Raw genomic sequence first — 24,044 nt, forward strand, 5'->3', positions numbered from 1 at the left:
TCCATACATTTTTGCCCAATCTCCTTTATGTTAATATTAATATTAAAAAAAACGTGATTTAAAGGTCAAAATATATTCTGCTAGTAAAAATTAACCCGTACGAGAATTTAGGAATCAAAAAATACCTATGAAATAATTGCTGCAGAAGTTCGTATAAATTTCTGTTTTCAAGGATCTTTGAAGGATAGACAACTTTATTTAAGAGATTTGCAGCCCAAGGCTGGCTAATTTCTTTCGATTTTTGAAGGAATTCTTGGATAACTTTCTGTATGATGTACGGTGTTTAGTAGGTTGCTTACGATTATACCTAGATGAACGCTTTAAAGGCTCGTGGAAAAATATATCAATTCATAGGAAAATAGCTGATGAAACGGCTCTATTTTAGTATTGCGCAAATCATTGATATTTTTTGTGATTTTTTATGTAGATTTAGGAGGCAATCAAGGATGAAATGTTTGATTTTATTATTAATATTATTTTAAGAGGAATCCCAGCTCACTCATAGAGGTATCCTGAGATAAAACTTTGGAATATACCTTTAAAAGCATGCAGGAATTCTGCTGAAGTAAAAATATTTTCCTGGAACTCTGTCAAAATTCCTGAAATTTTTGGATTCTTTTTTTTATTCTTGAGAAACTCCTTATAACAGAAGTCTTGTTAGAATATATAAAAATAATCTTGAAGAAACTGGTAGAATCGCTTAGAAGTTTCTGGGAATATTACTGCTTTTATCACTTGAAGGACTTATCTTAGTAATGGATGAATCCACGAAGTGCTCCCTGGAAAAAAATGAGGGACGTATCTTCGGATTTCGAATGATCCGAGGAATTCCAACTTCTAAGATAAATACCAGATGAAAAATCCTAAAATAAATTTCAGAAAGTATATTTGAAATAAATAAAACAAAGAATCCCTGAAGCTAGTGGTAAAGGAATACTTAGGAAAACCACGGGATTTCTTGACCAACGGTACACCAAGAAATCCCTTTAGTGGTTTTCAGAGGGCTTCTTAGTGGTTTAAACCTTGATAAATTCCTAGAATGATTTCTGTAGGATTTCTTGAACGATCCTTGAGAAAATCCGGGTGAAAATTTTCGGATTTTCTGTGGCAATTTCATTAAAAATCCCTTAATGAATTTACAACCATATAGGAAAGCCAGATATATTATTACTAGCAATATTATAGTGTATTTTTTTTCAAAAATTATTGGAAAAGCCCTACTGGCATTGTTTAGAATATTCTGTACAGTTTACACATGAAAGCGCTGGAAAAAGTTCCCTGGATTTGTTGCTTATGTTTATTCCGAAAAAATAATGAATTTCTGCAAAAATTTTCAAATGAATAATTGGAAATATTTTCTCGTTGTTTTTGTAACGTAATCTTAAAGGAATCTCTAGATACGTTTAATAAAAAAAAATTCATGACATAGTTTTATATAAATTACCAGGAGAAATGTGTTAAGCAATGCCTGATTCACGGTCATTTGAAAATAAATTTGGAAGAGTTTTTTGAATGATTTAAAAATTAAATCTGTAAAAATTCAATATACATTCAATGTTTAAAATAATAAATTAAATTAAAATTTGTAAAACAAAAATGTGTAAACTTTTTGTATTTTATCTGTTTTACTCAAGTTTGTACCCTTTTAAGGGGGCATGATCCGTCATTGATTTCCGAGTTTTCAAAAGCAGTTTTTTCGTTCAAAATCAACAAAATTATCAGGTAAATGTGTTTCCTGTATTCTTTTCTACAACTGGACCACAGTGAACACATTTTCATAGATTGATTTCGTGTTTTGAACAGAAAAACTGCTTTTGAAGTTTCGATGATTACGATGGTTACTATGACGGAGCGTTGAACGTTATTATTTTTTCGCGCCCTCCGTAGTGGTCTCGGATTTAAAAGAAAATGAATAGTCGACCAAAAGTCGTTGGCTTACTCATTCTACAAAATTCATGCCTTTGAGTATATCTCAAACATTGAAATTTGAACAAAATGTACACCTTTAGCATTTAAATCATGTACCGCGCACCCCCGCTAATTTGAACGGTACCTCATGCAAACCATCGGAGTTCATTTTTAGTTTGAACATATAGTCACCCTAGAACCGTGCTTCTGGTTACCCCTTTGGCTGTTTTGTTTTGATTCTGCATTCCGTTCCACAGCGTTCCATTTCATTTTGCTCCGTTCCATAAACTTAATGACGTTTGAACCATTTTAAATCTGAACGATGTGCAAATTAGCGAGGTACAGATTAAAAAGTGTTCAGATTAAAAGTGGTCAAACCAACGGGGGTACCCGGTATATTCTATTGAGAAGGTATCTGTCAAATTTCTAAAATGAGTGACAATGAGAATGGTTAATATCGTAAGAAAATTTATACAGGTTAAAATTTCACCAATGCTCCAAATTTCTGGAGGCCTACAAACTTGGTTAGATTTGATTGGAAATCAGAATTCATGAAGTATTATATAAATATAAATAATTATGAATCCAAAGCCGTAATTAGACTCAACATCTTCAATATAGGTAGTTCAGTCTACTTAGTCTACATCAGGGCCAACAACAAGAAAAATAACTTACAATACAAAAACTCGTGAAGGTCTCTAAAATGTTTTTTTTTTCTTTATTAGGGAGACTTTCAGCCCGAGACTGGTTCGTCGCTATCCCTACCCTTCTATCCCTAAAATGTGTAAAATGTGGGACAGATTTAGGTTGGGCTATGGGCCCCGGTAAGACCGTGATTGTGGGCCCCACATTTTAGGGGCCCCCAGTCACGGTCCTTCCGGAGCCCTCAGCCCACTCTGAAATATTAAAAATAAGGGATAATCAAGGAGCCCCTGAACATCGCAGATCCAAGTCTGCTTGTCATGCTCATTTTTTTTTGGGATCTTACAAATTGCCAGTTTTTCACAAACTATGTCGATCTTTTAACGCTATGAGATATCCGTACTGCGATTTTGGGGCCCCTAGAAGCTCGGGGCCTGGTGTGGACTGCACCCACCGCACCCCCCCTAGCTACGCTACTGCTCTGGAGTACGAATTTCCGGATGAGCTAATGGTACAAATTCTGAAAGATTTTCAGAGGGACTTCCTGTGAGCATTATTAATTATTGTTTGTTTTGTTGACGAATAGACATCAGTTTACATATACAGTTTATATATGGCAGTTTAGCATAAGCACGCATCTTGCATGCAATACACAATCCAACAGTGTACGTTACATGTTCGTTACATATTAGTTTTGTGAGCTACGACGCCATCCAATATATGGCAAACTTGATGTGAGAATATTTTGGTGTGACAACATTTGTAGGTGTGTCTATTGGAGGGCAAAATCCCCAATAAGATGATTATGAAACGAAGCCAAACCTCGAATTTTCAAGAGCACTAGTCTAGATTACCAAACTGCGCTCTGAACTAAAAATTTGAGCGATTAATCATCTCCAGCAAGTAACCGTTTTTTAAGAGAACCGTCCTTAAGAATCCTTAGAGAAATTCTCCCTAAATATTTTTTTTTTGACTTAACTGCAGTGGAATGAATAAGTGAATCCTTAGAGATTAAATAAGAATTTTCTTGAAATATGCAGTTTCTATATGAGCAATCAATTTAAATCAGTATGATGTTCAAATTTATCTACAATGTTTTTAAGGAGGTTTTCTTTCAATTAATAAGTACATAACCCTTCGCCACATAATCGCTCGTCAATGATAATACATATATTTGCATCTTTCACTTTTCTGGTTTTTATATGTCTAGTGGATTGCTACATACTCGATGACATTACGAAAAAAATAAAACTAAGTTTTGCATAATCATATCCATCGTGTGTTGACAATAATGAACGCCGTTAAAGTGATATCCGGCTCGACCATCATACACTCATCGATATGGGAGGTGCAGATGAATGAGGACGCTTACAATTAAATGTCGGTGTGGAGTCGGTTGGTGGGTATCATATTTGCATTGGAACTTAGCACCTTTCCATCGAACGTACATGCTCGTCAATTGTCATCCACTTGGGTAATTGGCTATCAATGCACTCCATGTGTATGATATGATATTTAGTCGGCTAGCTTATTGTGTGGAGTCATTAGCAATTGATTGACATAATCGGCATTGTCTGTGCTGGCTTATTTTCATAACTAATACAGTCAATAGGATTTGTCACGGTTGATATCAACGGTCTTTTCGAGTGTTTACACGACATAATTTCAATAGTGGATATCAATTATCGTCTCTGACTGGATAATCCATTTAGAGTAGGGATGCTCAACGTGAGGTATATTTTCCTGCTAGATAAACTAGTGATTCATTTTGTACAGTGAAACTGTCATTTATGGTTCATGTAAATATTATGAAATACTGTAGAGTTGTAGTATTTTTGCAGAATACAAACATAGTTTATACTAGCAACAGTTCAAAAAGTAAATCGTTTTTGGTATTTTAGGTCTAGTGTGGTGAACGTTTTTCAAAAACGGTTAACTCTATGGAGTAATTACTTAAAATTATAAAGATATCAATAGAAGTAAATTTACAATCGTCGTACTATTCTATTAACTTGTTACTCTACAAATCAGTAAAAGCTGAAACGACGAGCTAAAGTGCATTTCGCCTCTTGACGGAATTTGATCTGTAACCGTACACTGTTCTTTGCAGCCTTAGTTTCGTAATATTGTACAGGTTTAGTTTGATGTAGAAATTCTTTGGGTTGAAGTCCAGAACCATTTCTCGGAAATACGTGAGCACCTGAAAAGATAAAAACGTTAATCAGAACCATGTTTTTCGTATATTTTCAAACTATATCGAATCCGTTAATTATTGGAATTATTGTGAAAATGTTGAATTATTGTTAACGAATAATACTAATAATTATGTATAATCTTTCGATCGAATGTATTGCAGCACCATCTTCTTTAAGTACCTAAAGCGTGTGAGAGAAATTCCACTTTAGAGTGTTGAAATATTTCAACTCAAACATGCTAAAGTTATTAAATACAATATCTTTAGATAAGCATTCAATCTTGATGCTTACTAATAAGAACAAAGTGGTTTTATTATTTGGAATAACCATTTCTACTGTTGAAGCATCGAATAAATATGGGTATTTGATGTATCGAACTGAAATCAAACGAATCTCACCTTTGATGAATTAAACTGTGTAAAAGTAATGCTCTCGCCTTCGCCAGCGCTAAATTTCTCCACCACTGTCACGTTCTGAGGCTCACTGAATGGACCAACCGACTTGTACATCACCTTGAGAATTTCATCACCTAGATTAATAAAAAAGACAAAAAATAAGAAACAACAATTAATTATTGTACGATTACAAGAATTAACTTGTACGTATCCATTTTTAAAACAAAAAGGTGGGTTATCATCGAAGAAAGGTGTGGATAAGTTTAAAAATGACTAACAAACTTCAACAGTCTGGTACTCAAACTTTGAGATCCTTAAATTTTCGGATGTGGCTATTAGTCAGCTTCACCGCACTCCCTTCAAAGGGATTTACCGCACTCCCTTCAAAGAGAATTATTTCTCACTGGAAGTGCATGTTTATTGTAATGTTTTGATGAAAAGAAGAGAAGGTTTCATGCCTCTAGGAGAAGTGCTTCGAAAGGAACGCCACTCCTAGGGGCTTTTCCCTACTCCAACAAATAAATAAATAAAAAAAAAGTATCTGTTGAAGGTGAAGCGGCGTGTAACTCAAAGATACATTAGAACCATTATTTATGTAACAGTAGAGTGTCGCCTTTCCATGTACATTTTCAAAACAAAAAGTACAACATTTGTGTTAGGCATATATTTAGGTAAATACATGGGAAATTCATCTGTATATGTTTGTAGGAGATGGCGGTGTTGTCAAGTGGTAGGTGATTTTTCTACGAACTTTAACATGTTTGTTTTCAGAGAACATTTGCCGCATATTACGTTTAGTACAGTTTACAGTAAAGTAAAGTATAGTAAAGTTACACAAAATCTGGTTCTTCTGGACCAGCACTTGTTTTAAATTTCAACATATCCTGTAAAACAAAGTTTGTAATGAATTATCTTATTATTTATGTGATTTTACAGGAGTCATGAAAAACTGTAATTTGCTCCTGAAATAACATGATACTCAGCAAAGGAACAATTCGGAATTTGTTTGTCAATAGAATAACTATTGTTTCGATTAACTTGTTATTTCTAGATTGAATTTCAGTTCTTATCACTATTAATATAATTGAATGAGTAACGTGATTAGTTATTAATAACATAATTTTGATACATCAAAATCTTACATTTGACGAAACATATGTTATCTCTAGCCAATGATGACCATAACATGGCTCATTTTTTTTTTTTTAAGATTTAACCATGCCTTCCGTTTGAAACATTTTCATTCATTGAGAGTATTGATCAAACTGCACCAACTACAATTTAATTCGAATTTCATAAAGAGAAATTTGCGGTGACATTCGAGGGTGGTCACTTTTCCCCAACTGCTTATCATGCCTCGCCTATCCCTACCATTGAATACCAATTTCTCCTTCAAGTGATACTCTCAGAACTTATTTCTATAAACCATTTTGAAATTCCTACAACCATTACTCTAACAGTTTTGCAGGTATCACTTAGTAACTACACAGATAAACAGATATAACACTCATTTCAAATGTTGGTAGTAAGCTACCTGTTCACTCGAGACACTCGTATCGATTTTGTTCGAGTTTGACGTTTGCGCACTATCGCCACCTAGTTACCGGATGGAAAAAATCAGTATTTTTAGCATTGGACATCAATCCTCTAATACCCAAGTTTTTACTTTCGATCCAAGTATCATTTTTCGCTATCTAAAATGGATCTAAAAACCTTTTGAACAATGATTTATTTTTATTCGCATCCTTATCTTTTTACATTTTTCTTGAAAACTCTTCTGGGTACAAATTTTTGACAATAATAAAAATTTGAGTTTTTGCAGTTCTTTTGAAACAAAAAAATTCTTACTTGTTTAATTAATAATTATTCGTGATTTATGACTTACCAGCCGAGTGGAAGTTTTACAGTTACCGAAAATCTTAACATTACATATCATTTTCAATTTCACGTCTTCTCGGTGAGAATCACGACTCTCTGTTCACTAGATAGGGTATGTTACACGTTAAATTCTCTTATTTATTTCTGAAACATATTTTATTTTCTGTGCAACTAACGGAAAAAGCGATTTGAAAATATTTCAATTCCAACAGGCTCGTCTTATATGATAGGTGGATTGTAGAAAAATATAAAATTTACAAATTTTTATATAACACGTTAAATAAGACCTAGGCATTTGTACATTATAAAATAACACAGATTTTCAAACATTTTTCAAAAAATGCAAAAATATTTCAGTAGTGGTTTTAAACTTTCCTATACATATTATGTTATGGTCCAAAGTTTGAGCCATAAATAAAATAATTTTGATTTCTGAACTAAGAAAAAATACACAAATTCCTTCTAAAGGCAGGGTTGGGTATTAGAGGGTTAATGTTTGCGGTACTATACTTGAAACCAAAATTGTCCTAACTATGGTCTGTGGTAATTCATTAAGTTTATCGCAGATTAAGTCAGGGATTTTTTTCAGTAGGAGTTTTTGGATAGCATTCTGAGAATTACTAGTGTGATATTTTCAGGATTTTTTCTGAAGATTCATTTTCGGAAACCCCAAGAAGATTCTGTAAGGTGTTTTACTATGAATTTGTATGGAATTTCAATTTCGGCAATTCATGCAAAAAATCCACACAGTGCTGCGTTCCTTGAACATATGTGGAAAAATCAACTATTATATTACACCAAATAAGTATGCTACTTTTCTTACATTCATATAATATGTGTTACAAAAGTAGTAAAACATCGTGAACTCAATTAACTCTCAAATCACCAACGTCTGACTTTCAATTAAAAATCATCTTTAAAAGATCATAACTTGGTCAGTTATAAATCGATTATGAATATTTTGGCCTCAAACAAGGTTTTATTTTTTTTTATTATGTTCCAGAAGAAATGGGATTGGCCACTTGGTTCTGGAATTATTCCGGATTCTGGCCATTTCAGATACCACCTGGCACCGATCCCTGAATGTACCCAAAGAGGACATTTTCTGAAACTTAGTATAGTACCGTGCGACGGCTCAAATAGATAGATAATAGATCATAGATATAATGCCAAGAACCAATATGAGGTTCGGGCCACTTCCGGATACCCCAAAATCAGTTCCGGCAGGGCCACCGTGGGACAGTTTTGTAATCCTACTCACTCATACCGTGTGACGACTAAAAATTCGTGATTTTTTATCCAGTACACCACAGTTATAATGCTTTGGATCACTATGAGGTCCTGGTTTCATCCGGATACATCTGAATCGGTTCCGATAGGGCCTCAGATTGACACTTTTGTAATCCTAATCTGTCCTATCGTGCGAGAAATCAAAATTCATGAATTCTCATTCTGAGCATCATAACTATAGAAAAGTTTCGTTTAACATTTTCAAAACGTATGATGACAAAACTAATTTTTTTATAAAAATGTTTATAATTGCTTTGTTTTCTAGTTTAAAAACCAGCATTAAAGGTTTGCAAATGATATTAAAGTTCATCATATGACTTTGAAAGACATTTTCAAATTTCTTCATTATTTAAATTTAAAGGGCTTTTGCCACCAGATTAACTGATACATGTACATTAAAATCATCTTCTTCTTGTTGGCATTAACGTCCCCACTGGGACAGAGCCGGCTACTCAGCGTAGTGTTCTAAGAGCACTTCCACAGTTATTAACTGAGAGCTTTCTTTTGCCTAAATTGCCATTTTTGCATTCGTATATCGTGTGCCAGGTACGAAGATACTCCATTTCCAGAGAAATCATGGAACATTCCATTACGAAAAGGTCCCGAACCGACCGGGAATCAAACCCATACAGCATGGCTTTGCTTTCTAGCCACTCTGCTAAGGAAGTCTCCAAATTTAATTGTATTTGAACTTAAAATGTGTCATTCTTGTAAAATTGGGTCTAATGTGACTGGAAAGTTTTGTGATCCGAACAATATTAAGTTCAATGTAACGGAAAGTTACGTCATATATAACTTGAATTTACGTCATTTTCATAAGGGATTCCGTTTTTGGCACCCCCCCCCCGGTATTTCTACGATGAAGAATATTGCCGAAGACCGCGAAACAATCCGACATTTGTGAAAAAAGTTATTCACTGAAACCCTACTAGCAAGGCGACATTGATTAACATGTAAAGGAATAACAATAATAACAAAATTGGGCAAAATTTCCCAATAGTATTTGTTTAATAACTTTTCTCACAAGCATCGGATTGCTTTGCGGTGTCCGACAATGTTGTTTATCGTAGAAATATTCATCAAGATCTGTGTTCAGTATTTTTATAAAGGTCAATGGGCGACCTCTGGCGATTATTCTTTGCAAAAGTAAGTTTTCCCATAGTAAATCCCATACAAACTTTGAACGGCTGGCGCGTAAACATAGTTTCACCGATCGAGCTGAAATTTTGCACAGTTGCTATTCGACCTAAATGAAATTCAAAAAGTGGACTGGAGCGAGAATCTAATTTTTTCATATAACCGAGTCCCAGGCATATATATATTATATACAGCCATTCCATGAACAACCATCTAGTGAGTCACCGAATTCCGTGAAAATTTGCTATTCTGTTCCTTGTCCGAAATAAGGATAGGGTAAAAGTACCGGTTTTGGACAGCTTAAGAGAAAATGTCAATAAAAATTAAATGGGAGGCCGTATTTATACTACAAATATGTCAAATGCATACTTTTAATCCATTTTATGTGTATAAAATATCAAAACTGAGATAAAATCATTTCTTTGCTTTGAAAATCCCGTTGGTCAATATAGGCCAACGGGACCAGTTTCGGCCAGAGATTTATCTTCGGTTCCTAAATTGGCCAATCGCATTGATTTCTCATGAGAGTGGCAAAATTAGGAGTACCTTGGCCAAATTAGGTGTATGGGAGTTAAAATTATAAGGAAAATAAATTGTTTTTCTTATATTTTAAATCAATTTGGACGAGTAAATGAATGTAGCTCTATCATGTGAATGTGATCTTCTGAACACAAAAGGTTTCATGTTGATTGGCTATGTAAAACGGTGTATAATATCCTATGGCTACAACTGGCGTATGGCCAAAACCGGTACTTCTACCCTACACGTGTTTTTGGATTTTTTGATTAGTGTGACTATTTCCAAAATAAGGCGACCAGAAAAATCGCGATTTTGCTTAATTATTATTTAAAAAAAAATCATAACTTTTGAAGCGTTCGACCGATTTTCAATCTTTTTGGACGAAATGAAAGCTAATGATTTTGACTTTTCAGGAAAAATATAAAATTTCACAAAAATTGTTTTTTTAACATGAATAAAAAACAATAATTTTCGTTTTTTCGTGTTTTGAAGGCCTCGGGACCAAAGGGGATATTGCTGTTCTCATTTTTTCTTGAAAGTTCAGTTAATTTTATGTTTACTGTCAAATTTTCAGCGATTTATGTTTTTTAGTTTGTGAGATATATCGCTTTGAAAATAAATAAAAAAACAGTCAGTTTTCATCGGCACACACTGTAGGCCTCAGCGCATTAAATTTTTTATTAAAAAAAAAATCATAACTTTTGAACAGCTCAACCGATTTCCAATCTTTTTTTTTTGTGGAATGAAAGCTTAAGATTCCAACTTTTCAGACAAAATTGAAAAATCTAGAAAAAGATTACAAAAATATTATTTTTCATGAAAGTTTTTAAAAATGTCTAGTTTTTTTTATAAATTTTTATTTATTTTAATGTAAAAAAATATTTTTTCAAAGTTTCATATTTTTTTCAGAAAAGTTGAAATTTTTAGCTTTCATTCCATAGAAAAAGATTGGAAATCGGTTGAAACATATATCACGCTCAATTGAAACTCATTCTAAGTAAAAATGATATTCTACGAAATTATAAGCTGCATTTATGGATCATCTCATATTTATGTTTGTTTGTATTTGCTCTTTTGACTGCAGTTAATCATTCATCATGAAATTCTTTACTTTATCAGAAACATAGGTTAAAAGAGCAATTCTAAACTTACCGAGTTTTGTCAAATTTTACGCTAAAGCCTAAAAGTTAAACTGATTTCTAATGTTCATCAAATTAAAAAAAAGCTATTTTTCAATACCCAACGCTTTTGTTCTGTAAATACGGCTTTGTAAGAATACAGTAACACATTTTATTTTGCTCGTATTCTTACACAGTTTTAAGAAATGTCCAGTTCTTGAATAAAGTCATTTATGCGATTATTGAGTTTACAAGGCCCACTCATACAAATAGTGTTGAAGACGTTGAGGAGTAAAAAGTATGTAGAACGTTTGCCATAATTAACATTATGGGGCTATAAATTACCGGGGCCTTCCTTAGCCGAGTGGTTAGAGTCCGCGGCTACAAAGCAAAGCCATGCTGAAGGTGTCTGGGTTCGAATCCCGGTCGGTCTAGGATCTTTTCGTCATGAAAATGTCCTTGATTTCCCTGGGCATAGAGTATAATTGTACCTGGCGTACGATATACGAATGCGAAAATGACAACTTTGGCAAAGAAGCTCTCAGTTAATAACTATGGAAGTGCTCATTGAACACTAAGCTGAGAAGCAGACTCTGTCCCAGTGAGGACGTGAATACCATGAAGAAGAAGAAGGCTATAGATTCCCTACGGAAAACTGCTTTGAAGTGAACCGATCCGAAGTCATATGCTTCCTTCACCTTTTGTAACAAAGATATCTATCGACACCAAACTGAAATTTATTACTCAAGAATCTTCTCAAGAACAATACTCGACAGTTTTTATATATAGTAGAGTAAGGTGGAGCAAAAGTTCGACCTTAGTTGTATAATCAAAGTTTCCAGGAAAACAATAGCAGTTAAAACAAAACAAATACCATACAGTAAACCTTCAACATATTGGCTATAATTTTGCTGAACAAACTTGTGTCAAAATATTTACTCATTTTTAGTTATAACAGTTTCAAAATTGATTGTCTTATTCGAACTTTTGCCCCACCGGTGGGGCAAGAGTTCAAATCTAGTGTGGGGCAAAAGTTTGCTGGCTAAAACACAAAATATCGATCCTTTTATGACAGGCATACCTTACACCAGCCGTAAACTTAAGTTTAATATATATATAAAATATATAATAATATACTCAATAATATACTTAATATACTCAAAAATAGTAGTTTTTCGCAAAACTAAGTGGAACTGTAAAATTTTGGTGACAATTTTCACACGATCAGACAAATTTACCTAAATTTGAAGAAAATATGTGGATTTTAGGCAATTTGCAAATTTTTCCGTGATTTTATACATGGGTCGAACTTTTTCCCCGCTGATTCGAACTTTTGCCCCACTATGGGCCAAAAATTGTTTTCAAGCATTTATGCAAAAACTAATACACCTCAAAGCATTCTTATGATAGGCCTAGAAACGCCCTTACATAAAATATTGAAAAAGATTTTATCTTCAATTGGTTCCATGCAACGAAAGTTTGTCCAGAAATTATAATATTCACGTCGAAAAACAACAAATAGCCATAACTTTTCCAAATCTCAATCGATTTTTATGATATTTGGAGTGAAAGTCTCTTACTTGAATAGCTAGAAATCTTAAAAAGAAACTCTTACCCCACTAGAACTTTTGCCCCACTTTACTCTATGGCTTTTTATAATGCGGTGAAATCAACAAACGTACATAGAAGTCGCATAATAATGAACGCAGTACATACGGTTCGAGTAGACCACAATTTGAAATAGGTATTATCTCAAAATCCAGATAATTTCGAAACATGGTAAAGTTGTTCTGGAGATGATGCGCTATCTGATGGTACCTCATTTATTTTGGAATTCGACCGCTAGGTGGCACTAGTGGGCATGGAACTTTACTTTACTTTATTTCTGGATCCTGGCTTTTTAGAAAGATAGCATTTTAGACAAAATTATGCGAAGCTCAAGGGCTATCATTATTTTAGCTTATCTCGAACTTCAAGGATTAAACAAAGAAAGTATTTGATCTACTGAACAACTTTGCCGAAGATCCTGAGATCTGCAAAACAAATGTTTCATGCTCACTAGCGTCACCAGGTGACAAAATTAAGAATCAACTTACTTGATCAATGATAGCCTTTGAGCTACTGAACAACTTTGCAGAAGACGCCATCTTTCTAAGTAGTCAGGCTCCTGTGATATTCACAAAACCAAGGGTGTTGTACAAAGTACAACCGAAAGTTTAAGGATGATGTAATTACATTCTAATGATGTTTTCAAAACCAATAGTTGAAAAATAAAATTTAAAATATGGGTTCTAATTTTGGCATGGTTCCGTTTAAGAAAATGAAAATTTCGACTTTGTTGCCAAAAAAGGGAATCCTATGACGCAAATTTCAATGATGTTTTCTAACTACACACTTAGTATTTTAGTCTGAAGGACATGTCTTATCTCTCTTACCCTCTTATTTCAATTCAAATGCTTTTTGCGATCTGCTGCATGGATTATTTATATGCTTATTGGTTATTTGGGAGTGCATCTCGTGACTTCCCTCTCGTATTTTCCTCAATTCGATAATTCAAGCGCACTTGATATTTTGCAAAAATTCAAATTACGCATCATAGTAGATACTTGTTCGAAAAAAAAGCATGTACAATTCACAATACTCACCATCTTTCCTGCTTCCCAGTCCATGACCGATCCAAAATCCTTCCTCGTCGTAGTCAACATCATCCACCTCGTTCAAATCCGACCGCACAGCTTGCAGACAGATGAGGGCACACGCCGTCCCCATCAACAGCATGAAATTATCACGCATTTTCAGTGTTACACTTTTTCACAGCCACAATCAAAATCCACTAGTTTTTCAAACATCCCTTTGTATGTGTCTTCTGAATCTGGAAAATTTTCCACACTAAACTGTATTACATAAGCCGCATGGTACTCTGCCAAAATATGTACAACCAACTTCACAGAACCGGTTCGCTAACAGTCACTGAATGCACATGGGTATATGATTAGTTGGCAACTCCCATCACCAAAAAACCACTTTCCTGATCGGGTTCAGATGATGCTTATCACACATCCACTGCGTTTACAGCCCCAACACTGACTGTTTGGCGGTTTCTGAATGAGCGCGAAGTTGTGCGTTTCTGCAGATTTCGCCGCTGGCTGGCTGTTTCACCACCATCAGGAAAGCAGGTTTGTTTTCGTTTGTCCGTTGAAGTCTCTCTTGTAACACACTGCATTAAGACGACAGCCGGTTAGGTCAAGCACTAATCTTCACAGCATCCCACAAACCCGGCACCACATGGCGATTTGCATTAAGTTGCTACTTAGTTGCTCTAATCGTACGATTTTGAACTTGTTAGACGCGCGCTTCGCCAATTACTGGCGGATATAAAATATTCAAATAAGTGCGGAGTATTTGAAGCTTCGCATTTGCACTGCCGGGATAAATCAGTGGGCCCCCACCAATCCTTAACCTAATGTCTCATATATAGTTGTATGGGCGTAGCCAGTCATTTATGAGTACATCTACAAATACAACCAAAAATTTATTTGCAGAATTCAAAGGAATCTCAACATTTGGACTTCTTGGGTTGCACAAATTGTTTCAAGCAATATTATTTGAAAAATTCCTGGACATATCCTTGGAAAAGTTTCTAATAAAACTCAGGAGTATTTCTAGTTGGAACTCCTTACAAAACGGCAGAACGCATTTTCGAAACACTCTTGTGAACATTTATGTAGATATGAGTTTTTTTTTAAATGATATCCTTGGAGACATTCTTAAATGAGTTTCCTCCTTTTGAGTTTTTCTCAGAGATATACATGAAGAAACTTTTAGAGAAATTACATATCATTAAGAAACTCTAGAGAAATTCATCAGGAAAGAAATCAATAGAAGAATCCCTGAAAAATTTATGGCGGAGTCTCAGAAAATCTAACGAAAACAATGTCTAAAGAAACGCCTTTAGGATATCTTGATATTAAAATGTTAAACGAAATTTGAATAAATCATTCAAATATCATGAAACGATTACTTTGACAGTATCTCTGAATGAATCCTTAAATGAATTTAAATACAGGAAAATACTTTGTGAAATCTAACAAAAACTGTCTGACAAATCTTGGAGAAACAAATCTTTGGAGAAGTTTACGGAGTAATCTCTGCAGCAAATGTTAATATAAAACTCAGAAAGTTATTTCTTTTGCCTTTAAAGCAATCAACTTGAATAAATATATTGAGAAGTTTCTGGAAGAACTCCTTGAATAATGAAAATTACCCGGAGGGAACGGACAAGTTCCTGGGGGAATTTCTATCGAATTCTTGCGAATACTAGCGGGATGCCTGAGAAAATACGAAAGTAATTCCGGAAAAAAATGCTAATGCAATGTTATGAAATTTTTTGAGGACTCTATGAAATTTTTATGTGCTGTTTCAATAACTGGCCAGGATGAAAGTGATGATTAATGGGACCTTTACCAATTGAAACTTCAGACTTTTTCCCAATCTGGTAAAAAAAAAATGCTAGCTCTCTGTTTTATGAAGGAGAAGGGAAGATGTCTTTGTGTATATAGGCGATTGAAGAAATTCTTGAATGAATTTCTGAGTTCACCTTTCCCTCTCTGATGGAAACCCTGGCTACACCCATGTCCAGTTGTATAATGTGTAACCAATAACATCAGCGAAGTGCGTTATCATCGTCACCGCAGTTGGTATCTCGCCTCGTGGCGATGACATTGAGGGGTTAATTAAGCTTAATTTGTTATTTAAATCAATACGAAAAATATTGTAATGCCGGTGACGAATTCCACCCGAGCATCTTGAGATTGGAATGTCTCGCCAAGTCGTCAATCCAAAGGCCCGATTGAGTCTGACATTTAGCGAGAGGTGAATCTTACCGCGGAAAGATGCGATAAGTTTGCACAAGATGCCTACACATCTCCCCGGTATGTCACCTTCGACACGCGACACCAAACAGGTATCTATCTCTATCAGGTGAGTGCTGTTGGATGGCAGTTCACAAAGTGGCGCGTGAGGACGGTATTTATGCTGTCGGCAAAGCGTGGGGTTGGCTTCCTAGTTGTGTTTCAGGTGGGGCTGATCGATGTCTGTGGTGCAGATTATTTATATGAATAATGGGTGTGAATATTTGACTACAAGACATATTACTTAAGATATTCAAATTTGTTTTAGATGGTGAATAATCTGAAATTTTTGAAATACCGTTTTGGGTAACGGATATTTCACAGTGAACACATGTGCCGCGGCTATATTTAGTTTGTTTAATTGTTTGAAGAATGCCAATCTGCCGCTTGTTCGCCAAATAATACTACTCACACACTCTTAAAAATAATTAAAAATTACTGTGGACGTAATTCATAATATGACTGAATGGCACATGGTGTAAATGATGAAACGACACAAAAATGTGTCCTTGAAGATGTATTGAACAAAAAATGGAATTTAACACGTTAAAGGACACGAAAACGATGTCACTATGATAGGCATTTCCCGAATCAGATGCTATGGTATTTGAAATGTGACATAAATTCACGTCATTTGGCTCGCTTCTTTTATGTGCATCCAAAAGACGTAAAATCACATGATTTTTTCGGAGTGTGCAGCAAAACAAAATAGCCGACCATTACCTTCAACTCACAATGGTCGGGCTCCACCCAAAAAGGCAGCCAAAACTACCAAAAATGATTTTGAGATTTTTAGTTTCTAGTAATACTTTAAAATTTATTTAGTATATGATTATGATCCTTGATTGAAATTGAACAAAAATTTAAATTTCTTTTACTTTTATGTAGTCTAACTGGTTGAAGTCAAAAATGTGATAATAAAATTAAGTATAAAATTCATATTTTGGCAATGCAATATTTTCCTAATATTATGCAGAAGTTGAGAGCTTATGCTCGATAAAAGTGTTGAATGAATCGAGCATGGGGATGAAACAAATATTTAGTTGAAGTTTAAGTACTATTTTATATTAAACTTGAGTCCCAGTAAATACAAACTCGTATACGATAGCGCATAAGAGTACAAATGTGGAGGCGATATACGTACATGCGCCATAAGGCTGCATGCAATATGTACGTATATCGCCTCCACATATGTACTCTTATACCATATTATAAACGATGGTGTGTTTACTGGGAGTAGTTTTAAGCATGACAAACAGCTCTTGTCACATTACGTCGCCCCCATTTGAAATATAGCACATCTAAAAGCATTCTGAGATCTCACAAAAAACTTTTTTTTTTGCAAGAGTTAGCTAGTTATAAAGTTAGAGCTGTTTGAATAATTCAATATTTTACAAAATATTGAAGATATATTTCTCATACTAAGTTTATTTAAAATATATTTATTCACTCTTCAAACATATTATGAACAAACTTGATCATAAACACGACCCACCATAAGTATGGAATCGCATTACCTAGTATTGCTACACCCCAGTTGAATATTGCAGCACCTCCCAAAAACTTTAGCATCACCTAAAAACTATAATATTTATGATGTAATATTTCGAAATCCTTACTTTCTACAAAGTTGCAGTCTTCAGAAAATTTGTTGAGAAGCCTTATGGCGTTTATTAGGTGGAACTTTTAATGCGTTATTTTGACGCTACGTGGGTAATTAGAGCGATTCAAAAAATAGTTTTTGCTCCACACCGTTCATTCGATTCTAGATCAAATTCTGAGTGGGAAAACGAACCTTAAGTTGTGCACCGGATGTTTTTCCTTGCCGAATATCAATCACCATTGCTTTTCAGTTTATTACATAAAAAGTTATACGATTGTAAAAAGCTGAAATTTGTCTGCTATGCGTTCCAATGTTCGAAGATTAAGCCTTAAAGCATGAAGTTCAGCACTTCCGAACTATAATCTTAGTTGAATATGCATTGTAGTGGTACAACTCTTGTGCTGATTCAAGGGGGGTTCAAAATTTTAATAGTTTGAAAATCTAATCTTCCATATCTTCCTTACTATCCCTACAATAAAAAAGCATTCTGTTGAATTTTCAGCTTTCTAGGTGGTGATTTAATGGTGGCCTAAAGACGATGTAAGTTTATATGGAAATTACTTTTAAGAAATATTGAAAAATGTTCCAAACACGTTAGTACTGAAATGTAAGTACAAACTTATCATCCCATAGTAGAAACTCATTCTTCAATCCATAATAAAGAAATTTGCTGAAGAGAGCATTTCAATCCGACGGATAGGAGAAAAGATATTCAGTTTGTTTGCTATGATTTAGCTCCATATGGGATTATAGCACCGCAAAAAGGGATTTGTTTCTTCAGAAACATCCTTCATAAAGGTTTAAAAAATGAGTTTTCATTATGAGATGATAAATTTCTAGTTCCATTACTGTACTAACCTGTTTTGACACAATTCAAAATTTCTCAATGGTAATTTCCATACAAACCTACATTGTCTTTGGGCCACCTTTAAATGACCACCGAAAAGACTGAAAATTTCACAGAACACTATTTTTATGATAAGGATGGTAAGGAAGATATGGGAGATGAAATTTTCAAACATTTTTATGTTTTGAATCGCCCTATTAAAGATCCTCAATTTCGTTGTCGATTCTTTTTTCTGGTTGGAAATTTTCTTGACTTCCCAGAGCATAGTTTCCAAATGTAGAGGAGAAAAGACAATAAGGGGTCGTTCATTAATGACGTAGCATTTTAGGGGGAGGGGGCTTTACGAATATATAACGATGTATGACGAGGGGGAGAGAGGGGTCCCAACTAGTGGACGTAGCATTTTAAACTATTTTAATCGGTAAAAAGAGTACCGCTGAAAAAAATATAGATTATCTGTTTTTTTCTTCTATCAAAGTTTGATTTTTGTTAAAATTTTTAAACGGGGTTCAGTATGATGATTCAACATCATCAAAAAATAAAAATCATTTAATAAGATTATAAGGTTTCTATATTTTTTTCATAATAACAGATTTCATAAAGCATTTAATACTTATGTGAATCTTATGTTGTATTAGTGTCTTAATAAATTAATTATCAGTAAACAATTTAAAAGTTTAATAAGTTCATCATAAATCAATTGGTTTCCATTTGTTGTCAAGAAATAGAATGAACCGTTTCAGTTTTACCTTATTTTCTGTTGGAGCCTTATTTCTTCAAAAGAATAATTTATGAATATTTAGGCAAATATGCCTTGTGCTAATGCACAGTAAAACAAGATATTTGTTAAGTGAATTTTGCGTAGCTACTGTTTGCTGAACGGATTAAAATTTGAATAATAATGAAGAAGATCCAATCCAAATTTAGGTATTTGGTTGATCATATTCACTAAAATCTGTTTCTTAACAACAGAAAATTAAAAAAAATTACTCTAATACAACAAAATGTATATTTTATATATATATATATATATATATATTTAAATATATATATATATATATATATATATATATATATATATATATATATATATATATATATATATATATATATATATATATATATATATATATATATATATATATATATATATATATATATATATATATATATATATATATATATATATATATATATATATATATATATATATATATATATATATATATATATATATATATATATATATATATATAACTCATAACTCCTTACTGTTAGCTCCATCAATAGGAGCAAAGATTTTTAAGTTTTTCCTATCTATTAGCTGTAAACTTGTTTTATGTTTTCATGGTAACAACAGCAAAAGTACTTCAAATTAAATTTAACTGGAAAGCAAAATTTTGTAACTTAGGATGAAATAGAGACTTCTATTTTCTTTGTAGCTGCCCACAATTGTGAAAAGTGTACTGCGATCTGTCAAACTGCAGTGCTAGAAGTGGTACCCATTCTAAACCCGACTACTTTGTCTTTATTCGTCTCTGGTTTTACTATTTCCGCTCAAAGTGATTGATAATCATTGTGATTATGGTCGCTCTATTGTAGTTCGTACAACACTGTTGTCGCTCGCGCATGGAGTGACAATTAATTTCTTATCAACGTCACTCTCAACAATTTAAATCCAGACTTATCACTCGCTTATAGTAAATCCTAGACATTTTCGCTCGCTATTATCCAACTCCTTGACATTCAAGAGGACGTTCGGTGAATCGCTGGCCTTTAATGCAGGCAATGGAAATTATCATGTCTTCTCATATAATGGGGCCCAGATAGCCGTAGCGGTAAACGCGCAGCTATTCAGCATGACCATGCTGAGGGTCGTGGGTTCGAATCCCGCTGGTCGAGGATCTTTTCGTAATGGAAATTTTCTCGATTTCCAGGGCATAAAGTATCTTCGTATCTGCCACACGATATACGCATGCAAAAATGGTCAATGGCACAGTAAGCAGCAGGCTCTGTCCCAGTTGGGACGTAACGCCAGAAAGAAGAAGAAGATGTCTTTTCATATCTGACTTCCGATTGAACAGCTATTTTATCAAAAATAGTTTATCATAATAATTGGAATAAGAGTGGTAAAGTAACATGACAGTTTTCAGTATGCAATCTGCGGAACACTCCGTTATTACGCATCGATAAGCAACGCAAATCACGAATTCTTCACTAAAAAGTTTTAAATTAATAGTTCACAAATCTGTCACAACTGTCTTATCTATTTTTATTTAAGTATACTAGACACTGTAAGACGGCCTTACAGTTGAGGTCGAAATAAGCGTATCTGTCAAAGTATACAAACTCTAGTGGAATTAAATGTTATAGTACTAAAATCGGTTTTTTCATCTACTTATAGGTATTCTTCTAAACAGCTCAAAGATTTATTATTATAATTATTTGTTTCTTCTCAGATTTAGATAATTAAAAAAGCCACATTAAAAATCTGTCCAACTTATCTCAACTATTTGCGTCTTCCAAAGTATACCGCCTCGATACGAATACTACGGCCATTATGTAAATCTCGTCGGAACATTCGATGTAACACAACCTTCGAGCATATTTTACACAGGGGCAATCATATTGCTATCACAATCGGTTCATCATCACCCGACAACGCAGTTAGTTATCAATGCCATCACTTGACACTTATGGAAATCTTCGCCACTCCGACACACATGTTCCTACCGAAAATCTGAAGCCAACCACAGCGAACGTTAAACCTATGAAACGCACTTCCTTCTGCTGTAAGACACCAGTCAACACTGATCGCTGATTAACATTTTTCACATCTTCGACACCTGAGAAACCAAATGATGGGCTAGTTAACTGTCTGCTGTGCCGATGAGAAGAAAATAGCAAGCCTTTAACAATATAATACCAGAATGTGCTTTTAAACCACTACAAATTTTTGAATTGCTACTGGATGGATAGTTATGGAGATTGGATCAGATCTACTGTGGTATGAAGGTATTCAATATCAATAACGTGATATTGTATTCGTTTGCTATGTTTTTCTGCCCGGGATCGTAGATGGATGGATGGGTGGATCGGTGAAGCCTTGGGAAGGCCATCGTTCCAATTCATACTCCGTTCATCCGTGGTTTACGGAGGAGACACACCTAGAAAGTGTAAGCATCCGTGAGTATCGTCGTCCACGTGGTTCTCTGGCAACCGCGTAAAGTCAACCGTCCAAGCGCCATGTGTGGGGATAAACGAGTTTCGCCTCACTATCGTTTGTATTTTTATCACTCCATTTTCCAGCGCGTATGGCAGTGGTAAGTAGCTGTCGGAATAAGCTGCGGCTGTTTTTGCGTCTCTTGTGTTTTGATCACAGCTTGTTTTATGTTTTGATCGATGCTCTAAAACGAGTTAACGAACAGTTCACTAGATCGAATTCTGGGCTTTGTTCTGGAAATCCTGTTAGAGATCTCTTAGGCGTATTCTTAAGATATGGACAAGGCCAAGTTTGTTGCAAATATATCATGTGCCTGACAATGAACAATCATTGGTGTAGGAACAGGGAGTCCAGCCCCTCAAAGAATTCTTTTCCCCCTGAAAATGTTTAATAATTTTCCTTTTTGGCATTACGTCCTAATTGGTACAGAAACAACTGCTCAGCTTATTGTTTTAAGAGCACTTCCACAGCTATTAACTGAGAGCTTCGTTTGCCAAATTTGCCGTTGCCGCATTCGTGTAACGTGTGGCAAACACGATGTTATTCTGTACCCAGAAAAGATCATGATTCGGACTGTATTACTAGGCTAAGGAAAGCCTACATATAGGCAAGCTTATCGATTATGGATGCAATAAATTAAAAGTATAGATAAAATTCAGATTTTAACAACGTTTCTAAGACGTAAGCATAATTTGTTGTTGATTATTACTAAAGCCTTACGAAAATGGTGAATTAAGTCTAAGAATGGAGCATTTGTCAAAATTCAGGAAGCAGTTTCTTCCGATAAGCATAAGCATAGATGACGACACAATTCGTAGTTGCTACTCCGTGATTGACCAGAACAATCGAAGTTGCACAGAGATTTAATGAATGGGACTTGGGTTTAGCTTACCAGTCTCAATGTGCGCAAATCGAGAGCTCAAAATTTAAAAGTCAATAACGGCACCGGCCACGTCCTTACGATCATCGGGGAAGGGAAGGAATGTTAGTTCGACAACTGTTGTTACTAGAGACCTAGATCACCTTTGCATCTCAACAGTTGTCATGGAAAGGATATTGGGTTAGTTGGATAAGGTTCAGATCTGGGAGTCACCAATGTTTGGTGATGCGATCCATGATATAACCACGCCTAACCGGATTCGCGATATTATTCGATAATTGCATTGTACGCCAAACAAGTGTTCATCACTCGCCCCAGCAAGAGCAATTGACACGATCAATAGATCAAACCGACAGAGGCTCGCGGCACTCTTTCACTATAACGCGATCGACGCGCGACATGTTTGGTCAAAGGATCAAACGCTACCCTCAAGAAGTCGTTTCTTCCAATAGGTCAATAAGTCACGGAAAACAAGAACGACCATTTATCGTAATTGACAAAGTAAAGAAACGGACATTTTTATTATTTTAGATTTTTTGTTCCTGCTGAGGAAAACATTCCTCTTGGATTTTTTAGGAAATATCTCTGTGATTATTCTTTCGAGTGTCTCCCTAAGATTCTTTTGGAAATTCTTTCTTGAATGCCCCTGGATTTCCTCCGGCAATCCTGCAGGAATTTTTAAAAATATCTCTTTCGAAGATTCTCACGCTGAGGATCGAGATAGTCACTTATGGCTTTAAAAATAGGTTATAGTGATGATTTCTTTCGGAAGCGAAGTAAAACCGTTGATCCCGAGATGAACTGCCCAGGGCTAAAAACGTCGTTAATGTAGAAAAACAAATCTTCTGGCTTTATTATTTCAAGAAATACTGCTCGGAGTTCCTATTGGATTTTTGAATGCATTTCATAGTGACAACCAAAAGAATCCCAGAAAATGAATTTTTTAGTTTTTAAAACAGTTTCAAAGCTTTCCAGAAGTTTTCTTAAGTGATTTCTATTTGAATTCAAGAGGAATTTCCTGAAGATTGGACCAACGAATAAGAAAAAATGAAGGAAATTAATTGATAAATTACAAGAAATCAAGAACACTTCCCATTGAATTTCCAGAAAAATCACAAAGAGTTTGTTTCAGAATTCCAGATAGCTTTTTTTTATGGAACTCAAGGAAACAAATTCTCAAGAAACACAGATAAAAACCAAACGGATATTCGAAATTATTCCCGGGAGATTTCTGGATAAGTTAAAACAGGATTTCCGTAAGAATTGAAAAAAAAAAAATCAAAAGTGAAAGTGCCAGGAGGATTTCCAAACTATTTCAGAGGAATTTTCGGAAGAATTTAAAAGATTTTTTTTGAAAAATTTGAGAGGGATTTCTATAAAAAAAAATAAACAAATGAATCCCGAATTTCCGGAAGTATTCCATGGGGATTTCGAATAGAATTCCATAACACAGCGTAACAAAAATGGCATTTTTGCGTGTCTCAAGGATCAAATTATGT

General features: G+C 34.5%; 1 protein-coding gene across 4 annotated transcripts; it reads right to left on the reverse strand.

The window, feature by feature from the left end:
- Positions 1-3,686: 3,686 nt before the first annotated feature.
- On the reverse strand, positions 3,687-21,258 carry LOC5574552. Of its 4 annotated transcripts, none has more exons than XM_001661452.2 (4): positions 21,176-21,258; positions 13,728-13,954; positions 5,144-5,274; positions 3,687-4,750 (listed from the first exon to the last, which is right to left on the reverse strand). In XM_001661452.2, the coding sequence occupies exons 2-4, from the start codon at positions 13,873-13,875 to the stop codon at positions 4,601-4,603; spliced, it is 429 nt and encodes a 142-aa protein (XP_001661502.1). In that variant the 5' UTR covers positions 13,876-13,954; positions 21,176-21,258; the 3' UTR covers positions 3,687-4,600. The 4 variants fall into 4 exon arrangements, with proteins under 4 accessions (XP_001661502.1, XP_021707880.1, XP_021707881.1 ...); XM_021852188.1 differs by having other exon boundaries at positions 13,728-14,002; positions 21,176-21,242; XM_021852189.1 differs by having other exon boundaries at positions 21,224-21,238.
- Between the last annotated feature and the right edge of the window lie 2,786 nt (positions 21,259-24,044).

Source organism: Aedes aegypti, chromosome 3 (genome assembly GCF_002204515.2).
Source record: "Aedes aegypti strain LVP_AGWG chromosome 3, AaegL5.0 Primary Assembly, whole genome shotgun sequence".
Lineage (NCBI taxonomy): Eukaryota > Metazoa > Arthropoda > Insecta > Diptera > Culicidae > Aedes > Aedes aegypti.